This window comes from Rattus norvegicus, chromosome 9, assembly GCF_021556685.1.
Source record: "Rattus norvegicus strain SHRSP/BbbUtx chromosome 9, alternate assembly SHRSP_T2T, whole genome shotgun sequence".
Lineage (NCBI taxonomy): Eukaryota > Metazoa > Chordata > Mammalia > Rodentia > Muridae > Rattus > Rattus norvegicus.
Window position 1 is genome coordinate 96889581 of NC_141542.1, and position 15335 is coordinate 96904915.

The following is a 15335-nucleotide window of genomic DNA, read 5'->3' on the forward strand; positions in this document are numbered from 1 at the left end:
ACACGAGTTTTATAAATAAAGTCATTATAAACAGGAGTGGGGAAGAGTGGACTGACTGAAAGCTCAGGAGTTGGGGTGAGACCTTTGGATGGTAATGACTTGAGTTTCTTTTCTCTTCCTAATCGGCTGCAGTGGCTTTGCCTACGGTCGTTCTGCGTCCATAGTGTGTGCTATGGCTTTGTTCGTGTTCACATCACAGTGACTTCGACTAGTACAGAACAAATCAAGGAGTGTCTGTCAGCATGACTGCCTTTGTGGTATTAACCCAATGGTTCTCAACCTTCCTAATGTTAATGCTGTGACCTTTTAAAACAGTTCCGCATGTCGTGGTGACTTCCAACCATGAAATTATTTCCTTGGGTTGCCAAGAGGGTCTCTACCCACAGGTTGAGAACCACTGCTTAACCGAAACAAGTTTTTCTAGGTTTGCTGTGATCTCCTCTGAAAGGGACCCAGGAGTGTTTCCAGATGCTACACAGTGCAATGCTGCACACTCGGTAGATATAAGTTCCAGTGTCATATGCTAAACATTGTACTCACACCTTCTCTTCAAATTCAGCTACAAGACGACACAATCACTCCTATTCCTTGGCCATTAAGTGCAGCAAGTGAATACCGACTGAGGTTGTGTGTGTGTTACCGGACATCTTGGCAGAGTTTCTCCTGGGAAGATCACTGACACAGATCTGCCTGTGCCCATCTCCTGGGAATCTATTTATTTCACACACCCTTTTCTGCAATGAGGCTTAAGGGGTCTGTGCTCTCATTTGTTGAGTTCTTCAGAGGATGTGAATTTTTGGGAACTGATGACCGATCCCTGGGTAACTGGAAACTGACTGTCTTTGTCTTCTCCCTACATGGAACAAATGAGGGAGGGAGGGGGAGAGAGAGAGAGAGAGAGAGAGAGAGAGAGAGAGAGAGAGAGAGATTTTAGTGAACCTTGATATGTAATATTTTCTTTTTGTTCAGTCATTGAATACTGCCCACATTGTTGAAGTTTATATATCAAAATACTTATTTTCTTAGTTGCTTAATAATAATGTGCGAACATAGATCACAACCGGCCTTTTAATTAATCCCTGTATATAGTGCTGATAAAAATGTGAAGACGTCAGATGAATATCGTACTGTGTCTCACAACTCTATAGTTTAAATATATCTGACGTATTTAACTATGGAAGCACATATTAAACTCCAGATCAATCAAATCCTTGATACCAAGATCACAGAATGGGCTTCGTGTGTGACTCCCAACAGGGACAAGGAGAAAGAATGACAGCTAGTGTCAGTTAAAGGATTGACTCCTTCATTTAGTTCATTTCTCCTCTTACCTCCAAAGTACTATGTAGGTTTCTGACCTTCCCCATGAGAAACTTCTCTTAAGACTCAGTAGAAAGAGCACGTTTGAAATGGTTGTCCTTTCTTAGCCGTTCTCTTTTGTGTAGCTTCATAGAATGGCGTTCCGGGGCCTGCATCTCAGAACACATCTGCACCCTCCCTTGGGAGGAAGGTGGACCACTGCTTCCATGTGTTAGGATCAATAAAATAGTAGCAACCTCTGCCAGTTAATGACCCACTCGTTCAGCTATTTTCCTGCCCTCCACAAACACTGTGAGGTAACGGCTCTAACAACTCCCATTGCACCAAAGAATAGATTGTGGCTAATGATGTATTAATAACTCTTTCCAAGAACATGCTATCTGAAAGTGATGAGGCTAGGGTTTTATTCCAAAGGCTGACCTTCCTAAGCACATTGGTGTGGAAAAGTACAGCTTATTTTTATTAGAATAGCTCTGTTTTTTCCCCAAATCAACAAATTTAAGAAAAATTATCACGTTCATTTACTGTGTATGTTTGTGTCTGTGTGTACATATGTATGCATGCATGTGCCATGGGACACATGTGGAGGTCAGAGGACCTTATAGGACTCCACGTTATAGGACATTGTGGGGTTGGGGATGGACGTCGGATCATGAAGCTTGACAGTAAGTGCCTTTACCCACTGAGATAACTCGCTGGTCCTCCAATCAGCACATTTAATATTTTATTAAATATTTATTTAATATTTATTTTTGCTTTTTTTTTTGCAAATTGTTTATTTTGGATCTTTATTTTTGCTTTTTGTTGTCTCCCTGGATCCATTTTCTTAATTTTATAAACATCATGAAATTGTTTAATCTTGAGACACCGGATGAAAAAATTGATTTCCATGTCAAAGCCAAAGCAAAGTTGAAATTGCAACCACAGTTCTCGAAAGCTCACATCTGTAGGAATGGTGACAAAAGAGTTCTGAAAAGGACTACTTTCATGGTATAATGATGGGAACTATTACAACCAAATTAGGCTTAATGTCTGCTATAATTTAAAATCCAGCTTCAAAAGAAGGGAATTCTTCCTGTGTCTTTGTGAAACTATGAAAGTTTCCAGGAGGTAAGCAAACCTTCCAAATCAGAGTAAACATGCCGTTTACCCGTTAATTCCTGAGTGCACAAGACAGAGTGATAAAGGACTATAATAAAAGATAGCAATTCCTAGTGAGTACTTCTCTGTCACTAGCAGATTTTTGTGCCAATCCAGATGTTGGTTTTAAGCCAATGTTGACTTTTCCTCTTTTAGTACAGTGCTGTACTTGGCTTGATCTTTTCTTTTTTCTTTTCTTTTCTCTTCTCTTCTCTTCTCTTCTCTTCTCTTCTCTTCTCTTCTCTTCTTTTCCTTCCTTCCTTCCTCCCTTCCTTCCTTTCTTTTTATTGGATTTTTTAATTTACATTTCAAATGCTATCCCCTTTCCCAGTTTCCCCTCCAGAAACCGGCTATCTCCCCCTGCTTCTCTGAGGGTACTCCTCACCCACCCACCCCCCCCTACTCCCTCCCACCTCTCCTCTCTGACATTCCACTACACTGGGGCATTGATGGCTCTATCTTTTCAAACTAACTTCTGAATTTAAGCTGGATTCTGTTCTACAGAGTTTATTCACTGGCAGCTTGGAAGCTGGAAAACATTTTGTTTCAGAAAAAGAATACTTTGTAAACATTGGCTAGTTCCCCAAGCCTCATTTAAAAAAACAGTATTGATTGAAATGGGGAAAAGTACTGTAATTCTCAGTCTATGGTGCTTACTCAGTGCAAAAATTAAATATTCTCACAGTCACTATACAGTTTCAAAGTATATAGATACAAGTTAGCCATCAAAATCCAAAGAGCAGTCATTATGGAGTAAGACAATAAACATTTTCCTTATGTATACGCCAAAGTATAAGATACACTTTGTATCATTGCAAGCATATTTGATTTATTTAAAAAAATTACAAGTGTATTTAATAGTGTACAAGTTGTATACTTTAACCTTTTATTATTTTTACAATGAATAACAGTCCACCAATTTTGCGAAAGCATCAAATGATATATGTATGTATACATGTATATGTATATATGGTATATTTATTTGTATTATTAAAAATCAATATCCCCATCTCTATCTTTCCTTCCTCTTCTCTGAAGATCCATGAGTGCAGGAACTCAACTGTTTTGTGTGTACTTCCTGTTTCCCTATTCTGTGTCGGACTCATTAACAATCTCTCCTGTCTCCAACTGTGAGATGCACCCACAACCCACATCCACTGCGACTATTCTTGGTCAAGAAATAATCATCCTTTGCCTAGGTTGCTTTATAGTCTTAAGCCTGGTCTCCTTATTTTGCTATTCTTTTGCAGCCTTTTCATAATAGGGCTTCCTGCATAATAGTTTAAAAAAAAAAAGAGTAGATTAAACAAGAGAGTCCTTGGATGTGGCCATGAAACCACACTGAACTTCTTCCTTGTGACTTGCTCAACATGTTGCCTCTCCTTCAATGCATCTGGTTTGATCCTCCTAACTGGGGCTTTTGCACTTAGCAATTCTCAATACCCAAAGAGTTCTTAACTTTGCACTCCTTGGCCCCCTTCTCCCCTCCCAGGTTTTGGGTTCAGTGCCAAGTGTCTTAACCATGGTTGCTACTCTCACCCTTCACTTCTTAGTGCTTTATTTTCCTTTGTAGTAGTTAGCCTAATATATACTTTGTGCATCTTTTTTCTTCATTGTTTATCACATCTGAAGAAACACACTCTGACCGGTATCTTTGACAGTTGTTTTTTTGCTGTGTAGCACGACCCAGAATCCTTCCCTAAAGGGGATACCTCAGGAAACATTTGTTGAAGAATAGATGGTTAGATGGGTGGATGGATGGATGGATGGATGGATGGATGAATGGGTGGATGACTGACTGGCTGGCTGGGTGGATGGATGTATGGATAGATGGGTGGATGAATGAATGAATGGATGGATTGGTGGATGTAGTAAAAGTAAAGAATCATGGCTAGAAAGGATCAAAGTCATGATGACATTTACCTCTGGTGAGGATGGGGGACAGACACAAAAGACCGTCTTACAAAACCTTTTAGATAAATACACTGGTGTTTATAATATCATAGAGGATCTGTATCTTCAAAGTTTTCAAGACATTTTTCAAAACTAGATTTTCAATAATTATGTATTATTGTATAGCATATCCCCAAAGTCCTTCTGTGATGGATCCCTTTGGCTCTCTGTCCTCATTTTCCCCCCTACTTTATCCCTTAATTGTGGTATCCCAGTCTTTAATGTCTTCTTTTTTCATCCTATGAGGTATAACGTTTCCACTTTTCTTTGTCTGACCCAACCCAACCATCTCTATGACTCAGGGTAACTCTTGGTTTAGGGGAACTTTGTACAAGTGGCACACCATTTCATCCTGTCTTTTGAAATCCGAATCAAAGTGCCTCAGTCTCTACACCCCACACACAGTGGAAAGTCTGTCACCGCCCCCCCAAATCTAGAAGAGTTCTTTCAGGCCTGTGGTTATTCCTTGATTTGATTTCTAGCCACTACCAAACTTGATGACTCACATTTTCTTTCAACAATACTAATTTTCCTCTTTTCTTTGTTGTGATAAGCCAATCATGAAGCCCACACTCCCTTTTCTTTATTTTTCTACTTGACTCATACAAGGCAGATGCATGGAGACATTGCCAGTCAGAGCTTCCCTGAGGGTGGGCAGAAGAGTAGAGGGAAGAAGCTGTACTCCTGTATGCAGCCTTTCCAGTAGACATTCTTTCTCTGAAGGGGCCCTTGGCCCTACCCAGGCAGTGACTGTGTGCTGTATCTCATCTTCAAAACCCTATTAGTTACTATTTATAGCTAAGACCCAAACACCTAACAGAAACAACCCCAGGGGTAAAATAAACACATTTAGTTCACAGTATCAGAGGGTTCAAGGACATAGTTTGTTTTTCAGTGTTGGTGGGCTGTCAGGTTTGAAGGAAACTACACTCTCAGGATCTAGAGCCTTCTTCTGTTCCACCAAATGGACAGTTCCTTATCACTGTCAGAAGGGAAAAATGACTATCTGTGGTATCTATTAGCATACCAAAGTGTGCCTACTGGGGTTGGGGATTTAGCTCAGTGGTAGAGCACTTGCTTAGCAAGCGCAAGGCCCTGGGTTTGGTCCCCAGCTCCGAGAAAAAACAAAACAAAACAAAACAAAACAAAACAAAACAAAACAAAACAAAGTGTGCCTACTGGCCACCAGGCTTCCTCAGAACCACAAGTGCCTTCTCACTCTGCCCCTGTCTTAAACTTCTCTAGCCCCAGGCTTTCCTTCTCTGGCTTCCCATTCCCTTATACCATGCCAGCTATATGTCTTCTTTTCTTCATCCCTTCTCTCTTGCTCCTCTCTCTTGCTCCTCTCTTTGTCTTCCTTTCCTGCTTACAACCCCCTCTTCCTTTTCTCTCATGGCCCAGTCCAGTCTTCTGGCCATGTTCAGTCTAACACTTTCTCTTCCTGCTCTGGACTCTTCCAGGTGCCTCTGTCTGTACCCTCCCTCATATCTACAATAAAACCCTTTCCCTCAACCATATCTGGGAGTAGTCATGTTCTCAGTTTATACATTTACATGGTCAGGACATCTTGGTGGCAGGGGAGTGTGCCAGGGGACAGATATTTACATCACAGCAGACAAATGGAAGAGAACTTATAGGAGAGACTAGGAATTGATTCTGGTGACTCACTTCCTCCAGCTAGGTTCCATCTCCTAGTTTCCACAACCTCTCTAAATACTGCTACAATCTGGGATACTTTATATGTACAATACATGGGACTGTAGGGAAAGAGTTCATATTAAATATTGACTCATGTATTTTGGAGCACTCTCCCTTGTCTCTTGCACCTTTGAGTCTATACCTAATAGTACATTATATTAATTTCCCCTCAAATCCATTGAAGACATTTTCTTCCATGAGAAGCTTGCTTTCTCTGAAAGAAACTGTGTCTTTAGCTCCTAAAGTAGTTATTCTTTTCCTTGAGACATACTACTGAGTGGTCAGATTTTCTGTGTGTCACTTTCATCATCCAGTGACTTCTTGTGCTGAGACTTCTGTTGTTAGTACCTGGTTCAGAGTATGATTAATGTTTGGAGAAGGACTAAAGACTGAGTTCTCTGCTTATTACAGAATCTGTTGGAAAGAGCCATTTGACCCCATTAAAAATTGTTCTTTTGATTCCCTAGGTGGACATCAATGGGATGGAAATTATTTTTACCCTTTGGCTTTGTTTCCTCCAGTGGATACATCCTGGCTATCTAGAAGGATGCTTGGTGACCTCTCAGTAGGTGTCTATAAATTAACCTCAGGCACAGAGAGCATACCTGCAAACAAAATTGTCATCGGAAGAAGCTCTCTGACTGGAGCTATGGCTGCCACAAGCGTCTGCTGCCAACCTCTTTTCTTCACTGTCTTGCTTCCTAGTTGAAGAACAGGCCAATGACGTTCCATTATTTGGAAGTCTGTTTTTAGCTTCCCAGGGGTCATTGGCTGCATAGGAGTGAACTGATGGAGAAACGGCATAGCGTCTGACAATCATGACATTGCCTGTACAGGAAGCACAAAAATTGAGTTAAAAAACAGTCGACCCATAAGGACCTTCACAAATGAAAAAAAAATTATGTTGATGATACTTTGTTGATGTTGAAAAAAGACATCTGTTTTCTGACTTATAACTGTTAGTTGGTCACAGCCACATGCTGGGCACCTTTTCACTTGGGGTAATAAACATTAAAGTCATTTCACCTGCATGGAGCCTGTAGTATGTGGCTTATGTAGAAAATGCACCATAAATAAGCAATGCACGGTGCAATTCAGATAATAATAGATTCTAGGAAGATAAAGCTAATGAAATCAATAGGTAGATACATATGGAAGAGGAGATTAGTTCATTTAATCGTGTGGTCAGAGAAAACTCTTCACAAACATAGAATTAGTTCACAATAGATTATCGTAGATTTTATGCTTAAGTGGAAGATCGTGAGGAGCCCAAATGTTTCACTAAGTAATAATGAAGATACAGAAATGTTGAGTGCTCTAATTTGCTCTGTACACATATTACATATATACACATATATTGCTCTACTAAGATATACTCCACACATGTGTACAATTATTATGTACCAATAAAAACTGAAAATGTGTTTCATGAGATTCAAATAATAATAATATTGACAATATTAAACATTGTCTCTGGGGTTGGGGATTTAGCTCAGTGGTAGAGCGCTTGCCTAGGAAGCGCAAGGCCCTGGGTTCGGTCCCCAGCTCCGAAAAAAGAACCAAAAAAAAAAAAATCCATTGTCTCTGTAAAACTGTATAAAACTTATCATAGTATACTCCACATGTACATGGTTAAATAGTAAGTATAAATTTTTAATATAATATGAAGAGTAGGGTCATCCACTGTCTTTGGTCACCTGGATGGTCACAGGAATTCAGCTGGTGATTGCTAACTGGACTGTACTTGCTTGACTAGGCTTCATTCGGTCATCATGAGACAGCCCATTGAGAGATAAGAACAAGACAACATAGTAGACAGCAAAAGTGCTTTCTATGGACAATTCAGTGTTTCTTCCTGATGGCAGATGGATGGCTTTAGTTCCTGAGGGCTCGCAGTTCAATTTTTGTCCATCAATGTCTTGCAATACATTTCCTAGAAGAAAATGAAATCTTCCTCTCTTTTTAAAATTAAGAACTTTGGTTCACAAAACTTTTTAAAGGGAGTCTTGATTTCTTTGAGTCCCTCTTAATGCTGTGACTTGAGGGCGATCATTAGACATTGGTTGTCACCTATGAGCACTTATGAGGACAATGTTGGCCTCATGGGTTGATTTTCACTTTTCCAAGGACATTTCTGCTCACTAAATCTTCATGCTGCTTGCTATAACTTTGTTATTAGCCAGCACAGAGATGTACTAAAAACTATGCAATGTGTTGATGTTTTGAGATTGCCAGAACCACATGATTGATTTAAATTTGTCACCTGTCATTGCAGGATGAACACAACATTTCTGTACCATTGGGGGGAAAAAAAGGCCAGGAAGTTGTCCTGGCTTCGCATAGTTTAGAAGATGCATTTTTAGGCAAGGGTTTGGGACAGATTTGTACAAATTTATCTGAAGTGATTAACTGTAGACGCTGTTTGTATATTATCTTTAAGCCCTTCCACGGGTTGTAGTGTATACTATCTGCAATTATGTAACAACCGGTGTTTGAAAAGTGACAACCACAAAACTTTCTGTTTAAAAGAAATAGGTAGCAATCTATCTATCCAACCTGAGTCCTAGGGAACCCAGCAGGGGAAGACTATGTTGACAATAGCAATGTTAAATTTGTTTTATTGGAGACCTCTGCTTAAATGTGGAACTGATTACCAAGTAAACTCTTTGCTCATCTCCCTGGGTCACATACTATTCTTTTCTTTCTTATCAACACAAGGGAGGAAATATTCAACATAATATCACAGGACCATTAGTTCAATTTCAAATCCCTGCCAAGCGCAGTTTCCTTGCCAGTCAAGGATATGACTTGGAAAGGCCCAGTGTTGGGAGTTCTCTGAAATGAGAGATTTTCTTTTATCTTCCCCTGCCAAATTTAACACCCGTAATAGTCTTGAGGTGAGATTGCACAGGGTAAGAAGCACAGGGGAGCATTCTGTAAAGTCATGGCTAGATTTTATATCTACCAAAAACTATGCAAATGCAGATGTTTCTACAAACATGGTTTTATCCAAGGAGGCTCATTCTGATTAGGCACTCTGTAGTCTCGATATATATATATATATATATATATATATATATATATATATATATATATATATATATATGTTCTTGGCCTTGGGCAATTAAGGGGGAAACTAAGTCTGCTCGTAGAATGTCTCCTTTGTCTTCTCACTGTATCCATCACAGAACATCTGGAAGAACTTGTGGCTCCAAATGATTTGCTTGCAGGTCCTTGGAGTAGGCTCTTTTGAGGCACATATCTGTCTTATGTCATCTAGTTTTGTATAATTCTGTTTTCGAAGAGATTGAGCATGTTGCTTTCTTCAATGTTCTGGGTTTTATATTCATAACTGTAAAGTAGGGGAATTTTTTTTTTTAAACGGGATGCACTTCAAAATTCCCATGCAGTAGATTTTTAGGATTCGATTGCAAGTTTGAATTTCAAATGATGTGGGCAGTATATTACTGAAACCTCTAATGAAGTGTGTCTGTAAATCAAGTAATAATATTTTCTTACTTGACATAGCTAATGTTTTTTGATAAGCATAACCAAAAAATTCACATTGATCTTGCTTGTGATGTTTTATTTTTTATTTTTTATTTTTTGGTTCTTTTTTTTTGGAGCTGGGGACTGAACCCAGGGCCTTGTGCTTCCTAGGCAAGCGCTCTACCACTGAGCTAAATCCCCAACCCCGTGATGTTTTATTACATATGTATATTTATATATTTCAGAGCCTATGAGATAAGGAATATCCTATTTTTACATTATAGATGAGGCAATCGCACATTAGCAGATTGTCACATTCATAGAACCAAGAATTTTACTGTTGGAAAAATTTTGAAATATATCAGCAATTTGCTGATATTTTTTTCTAATTTGCGTATGTATATATGTGTGTTTGTGTGTGTCTATGTGTGTCTGTATGTTTGTGTATGTACATGTGTGTATGCATGTGTACGTGTGTGCATGTGTATTTGTGTGTGTACCTGTGTATATGTGTGTATGTATGTGTGTTTTTGTGTATATGTATGTGTGTACATGCATGTATATTAGGGGTGTGTGTGTGTGTGCATGTGCGTGTGTGTGTGTGTGTGTGTGTGTGTGTGTGTGTATACAGTGTATGTGGAGGCCAAAGGATGATCTTGGATATTGTTCCTCAGATGTTGTCCACCCTTCGTTCGTTCCTTCCTTCCTTCCTTCCTTCCTTCCTTCCTTCCTTCCTTCCTTTATTTTTTTTTCTTTCTTCTACTCAGTATCCTTAGCTGTCTGGAACAAACCAAGTGAGCTAGGCTTGCTGAGCAATGAGCCGCACAGCTCCACCTGTCACTGACGCTCTAGGGCTCTCTCCAGTGCATGCCATCCATCACCTGAAGCTCAGACTCAGGTCTCAGGCATGCAAGGCAAGCACTTTACAATGGGATTTTCTCTCAAGCCCTGATATTTTGAAACAATTGTGTACTCGCTGCTTAAAATAATGAGTTTCATTATGAGATTTTAATAGACTCATATGTATTGAATTCAACTTGTTTATTACTCTCAGCTGTTCTCACATATATCCTCTTCTTTTTGCTAAAATGGTCTCCCCTCTCTTTTCATATCACATAAATAATTTTTTAAAGTCTAGAGTCCACATATTATAGAAAAGACTTTGTATTTGTTTTTCTGAGTCTGGCTAATTTCACCTAAAATGATGATCTCTAGTTCCATTCATTTCCTGAAAATGACACAATTTATTTTTATTATAGAAAAGTTAATTTATTTCTATGGCAGATGATATTATTCTCTTCTTAAAAGACCATACATATTTCACCAGAAAACTTAGATTTGATAAAAATCATTTAGTTGGAGATTAGGATACAATCACAGATTTTTATGTGCGGGTATTGTTGGATTAGTTTTTCTTCCTTCCTTTTATTTACTCCTGAAAAACCATATTACATAAAAAGACAAATATTACTTGAAATGTTTTCTTTTTTGAGGTTAAGTATAATTACATCATTTGCCCCATCCCTACCCAAACCCTCCTCATATCCCCCTAATTAAAATGTAAAATTCATGTTTTTTGTTGAGTGCTATTGCATATGTGTGTGTATTTATATATGTATATATGTTCCTTGATATATATATAGTATATAATAATATCAAGGAATAATATATATTCCTTGATAGATAGCTACAAACTGCTCATTTTGTATACTTTCGCTGTTACCTGGATATATGTATTCCGAGGTGATCATTTGGTGACAAATACAATTTGAAAACTTCCCACCGGATCCCCAGGCACAGCTTTACATTACATTGCATGTTTGTGTTTTGTTGTGACAATTACAAAAGGTTTTTAATTTTTCATGACATCTATTTTAGCTAGCCCTTCTCAAACTTAATATAACATTCTAACTGGAAGTTATTGTTTACATGCTGAAGAAGTGTGATTCCAATTGTGTGCTTAGGTCTTACGAATGTTCTAATATTTTCCAAACTTAATAGTATTCATAACCCGAGAGTATTAAGGATGATACTTTGAGTGGCACAGTACTTATCTTAGAATAAGGTACTAAGATGTTAAGGCCCTAATTGCTCCATTATTTGGATATGCAATATACAGAAGAGCTTTGAGGAAGTACTATCTATCTTTAAAGTGAGTCTGCAGCTTGCGACGGCAAGTGGTGGAGTATCTACAGCTAGCACTTGGCAGTGCTCAGAGACATTTTGTTGTTGTTGCTTTGAGACAGGCTCTCACCCCATAACCCAGCCTAGCTTTGAACTTACTCTATAGCCTAGGCTAGGTGCTAACTTGCAATTCTCCTGCTTTAGCCTCCCACACACTGGGGTTACTAACATATGCCATCATAACTAGCTCAAGACAACTTGATGGTTGCAACTGGGGTTGGACAGATCCGTGCTACAGCAACTGTTGCTATGGAGTACAGAAGATGCCGCACATCATACGACATCCAGACTGACTGACCTCCACAATGAAGAATTATTCAGAATAAATTGTCACCATTGTAAGGAATTAGAAACCCTTTAGTAAGGATATATTATAAATAGCCGTATCTTTTCTTCCTGTTTTAAAATAAGGAGGTCTAATATTATAGGCTATTCTTTTATGGTTTTCTTAGATAATCAGTAGACAGAGTTATGCAGATCCCGACAGAAATGTATTTGCAGCTTTGAAATGCTTTGTGTCATTACTAGAAAGAAACATGTCTAATAAGACGCACCAGCCAATGGGACTTGTTCCACTGTCAAACTGTTCACAACCACTAATTGGTAGTGCCTGAAGCTTTTGATGGATGGTATTAAGAGCTATGAGTAGTTAATTACGTATATCAATTTTATTTGAATATCCTGTTGTAGGCAAGCACTGACAACTGAAATGTAGAACATGTTTCTTACTGTTGATTCCAACTTTTTAAGCAATTATTGAACCAAGTATCTGTGGTGAAAATGGGATTTTTGATATTTAAAATATGCTAAAAATTGACCTTGCATCTTGAGGTATTCCATATACATGTATTGATATATATATGTATATGAATTGATATATATTGATATATCAATAAATCCATATAGACAGATATATATATCACCGCAAGTATATATCACAACATGTATAAATATATGTATATACTGATTTGTGTGTAATGTATGCTCACATTGGACAGAGAAACTCTGCAGAAAGACAAGAGATAGTACCTGTGGTTTGTTGCATACTGCCAGGCCCTACTTATTATTGCAAACAGTTGTCATCAGCACAGAGGCAGGTACTACAGCACTTCTGGACAGAGGCAGGTACTACAGCACTTCTGGACAGAGGCAGGACCTACAGTACTTCTGGACAGAGGCAGGACCTACAGCACTTCTGGACAGAGGCAGGACCTACAGTACTTCTGGACAGAGGCAGGACCTACAGTACTTCTGGACAGAGGCAGGACCTACAGCACTTCTGGACAGAGGCAGGACCTACAGTACTTCTGGACAGAGGCAGGACCTACAGTACTTCTGGACAGAGGCAGGACCTACAGCACTTCTGGACAGAGGCAGGACCTACAGTACTTCCGGACAGAGGCAGGTACTACAGTACTTCCGAACAGAGGAAGGTACTACAGTACTTCCGAACAGAGGCAGGTACTACAGTACTTCTGGACAGAGGCAGGTACTACAGCACTTCCGGACAGAGGCAGGTACTACAGTACTTCCGAACAGAGGAAGGTACTACAGCACTTCCGGACAGAGGCAGGTACTACAGTACTTCCGAACAGAGGAAGGTACTACAGCACTTCCGGACAGAGGCAGGTACTACAGTACTTCCGGACAGAGGCAGGTACTAGAGTACTTCCGGACAGAGGCAGGTACTACAGTACTTCCGAACAGAGGAAGGTACTACAGCACTTCCGGACAGAGGCAGGTACTACAGTACTTCCGAACAGAGGAAGGTACTACAGCACTTCCGGACAGAGGCAGGTACTACAGTACTTCCGAACAGAGGAAGGTACTACAGCACTTCCGGACAGAGGCAGGTACTACAGTACTTCCGAACAGAGGAAGGTACTACAGCACTTCCGGACAGAGGCAGGTACTACAGTACTTCCGGACAGAGGCAGGTACTAGAGTACTTCCGGACAGAGGCAGGTACTACAGTACTTCCGAACAGAGGAAGGTACTACAGCACTTCCGGACAGAGGCAGGTACTACAGTACTTCCGAACAGAGGAAGGTACTACAGCACTTCCGGACAGAGGCAGGTACTACAGTACTTCCGGACAGAGGCAGGTACTACAGTACTTCCGAACAGAGGAATGTACTACAGCACTTCCGGACAGAGGCAGGTACTACAGCACTTCCGGACAGAGGCAGGTACTACAGCACTTCCGGACAGAGGCAGGTACTACAGCACTTCCGGACAGAGGCAGGTACTACAGCACTTCCGAACAGAGGAAGGTACTACAGCACTTCCGGACAGAGGCAGGTACTACAGCACTTCCGGACAGAGGCAGGTACTACAGCACTTCCGGACAGAGGCAGGTACTACAGCACTTCCGGACAGAGGCAGGTACTACAGTACTTCCGAACAGAGGAAGGTACTACAGCACTTCCGGACAGAGGCAGGTACTACAGTACTTCCGAACAGAGGAAGGTACTACAGCACTTCCGGACAGAGGCAGGTACTACAGTACTTCCGGACAGAGGCAGGTACTACAGTACTTCCAAGTGGATAAGATTTAAGGAATTTAAAGGAGCTCAGAGTCAAGTGGATGAGCAGCACATCTCCAAGAACCATATTTGTCTGATTTTGAACCATATGCTAACTCACTTAAAAAGTTATTCGAGCTTAGTAAGTGAGCACACCAGTCAGCATGCACATCCATTGTTCTGCATTGCAGAATTTTTATAGTTCAAATAAAAGTGTGGAAACTGTTCTGAATGTGACGGATTTTTACCCCTCTGTTCCTATCTCTCCTCGTACACTCAGAAGTCATTTTATTGTTAAAACATATACCTTGAAGAACCTAAAGGAAATTTTGACTAGGGACGCAAAGTTCATCTACTAGGAGGAAGAGGATGAAACCCATGACCAAGAACACTGCAAATACCAAATGATGATGTTATTGGAGTAGCCCAACAAGTCAGTCATTTGGGAGAGGCTTGAAAAGGTGAACGTTGACCAGAAGAACCACATATGTTCCGTACCTTGGTATTCCTGCACAACTGGTGCAGAATTCATGGGACGATCACCAGGAAGGCTCCCTGAAGACTGGTCACACACTGCTTCTTCTCTTTCACCTTCTGATTTTCTCCCTGAGCTAGATGCTGTCTGACTAATTGAAGTCAGCTTCACACGGAGGGCATGGTTCTCTTTCTCCAGTCTGTTGATTTCCGCCCGCATTTCTTGGATAACCCGCCTGAGGTGGATGCTAGTTTCCATTGCCGGTTTTCACAGACCAACTTTTCTCATGAGCCAAATACACAATCTACTCATCCGGCAGGATCATTCTGCCCTTAAGCAGTATATGCCACGTGAACAATGGAGCTCTTGTCTCTCTTTACTGTCTTTCAGCACCTAGGTTAGACTGTCCAGGGAAGGAGAGGACTTCCATCACTTATTCATCTTGGGTTTTGTTTTCCAGAACAGTACTTTTCTATCTTTCATTTCATGTCAATCAGCAGACATAGAATACCGTTTGTGTCTGAGTGAAGAGAATATTCCAAAAATTCCCA

At 40.1% G+C, this 15335-nt stretch overlaps 1 protein-coding gene across 1 annotated transcript; it reads right to left on the bottom strand.

Annotated features, from left to right (window-relative positions):
* Positions 1-693: 693 nt before the first annotated feature.
* On the bottom strand, positions 694-15061 carry Ccdc195 (coiled-coil domain containing 195). Its single transcript, XM_087569020.1, has 3 exons — positions 14808-15061; positions 6717-6939; positions 694-853 (listed from the first exon to the last, which is right to left on the bottom strand). Exons 1-3 carry the CDS (start codon positions 15040-15042, stop codon positions 721-723), a joined length of 591 nt encoding a protein of 196 aa, XP_087425146.1. The 5' UTR covers positions 15043-15061; the 3' UTR covers positions 694-720.
* Positions 15062-15335: the final 274 nt, after the last annotated feature.

What these genes read in the sequence shown, in the direction of transcription:
- Ccdc195 (XM_087569020.1), bottom strand. Translation starts at nt 15,042, where the DNA reads ATGGAAACTAGCATCCACCTCAGGCGGGTTATCCAAGAAATGCGGGCG. An exon ending in AGTTGTGCAGGAATACCAAG is followed by an intron (nt 6,940 to 14,807) that starts GTACGGAACATA and finishes CTTCCTGTACAG; the next exon opens with GCAATGTCATGATTGTCAGA. An exon ending in GATGACAATTTTGTTTGCAG is followed by an intron (nt 854 to 6,716) that starts GTATGCTCTCTG and finishes TGTTCCATGTAG; the next exon opens with GGAGAAGACAAAGACAGTCA.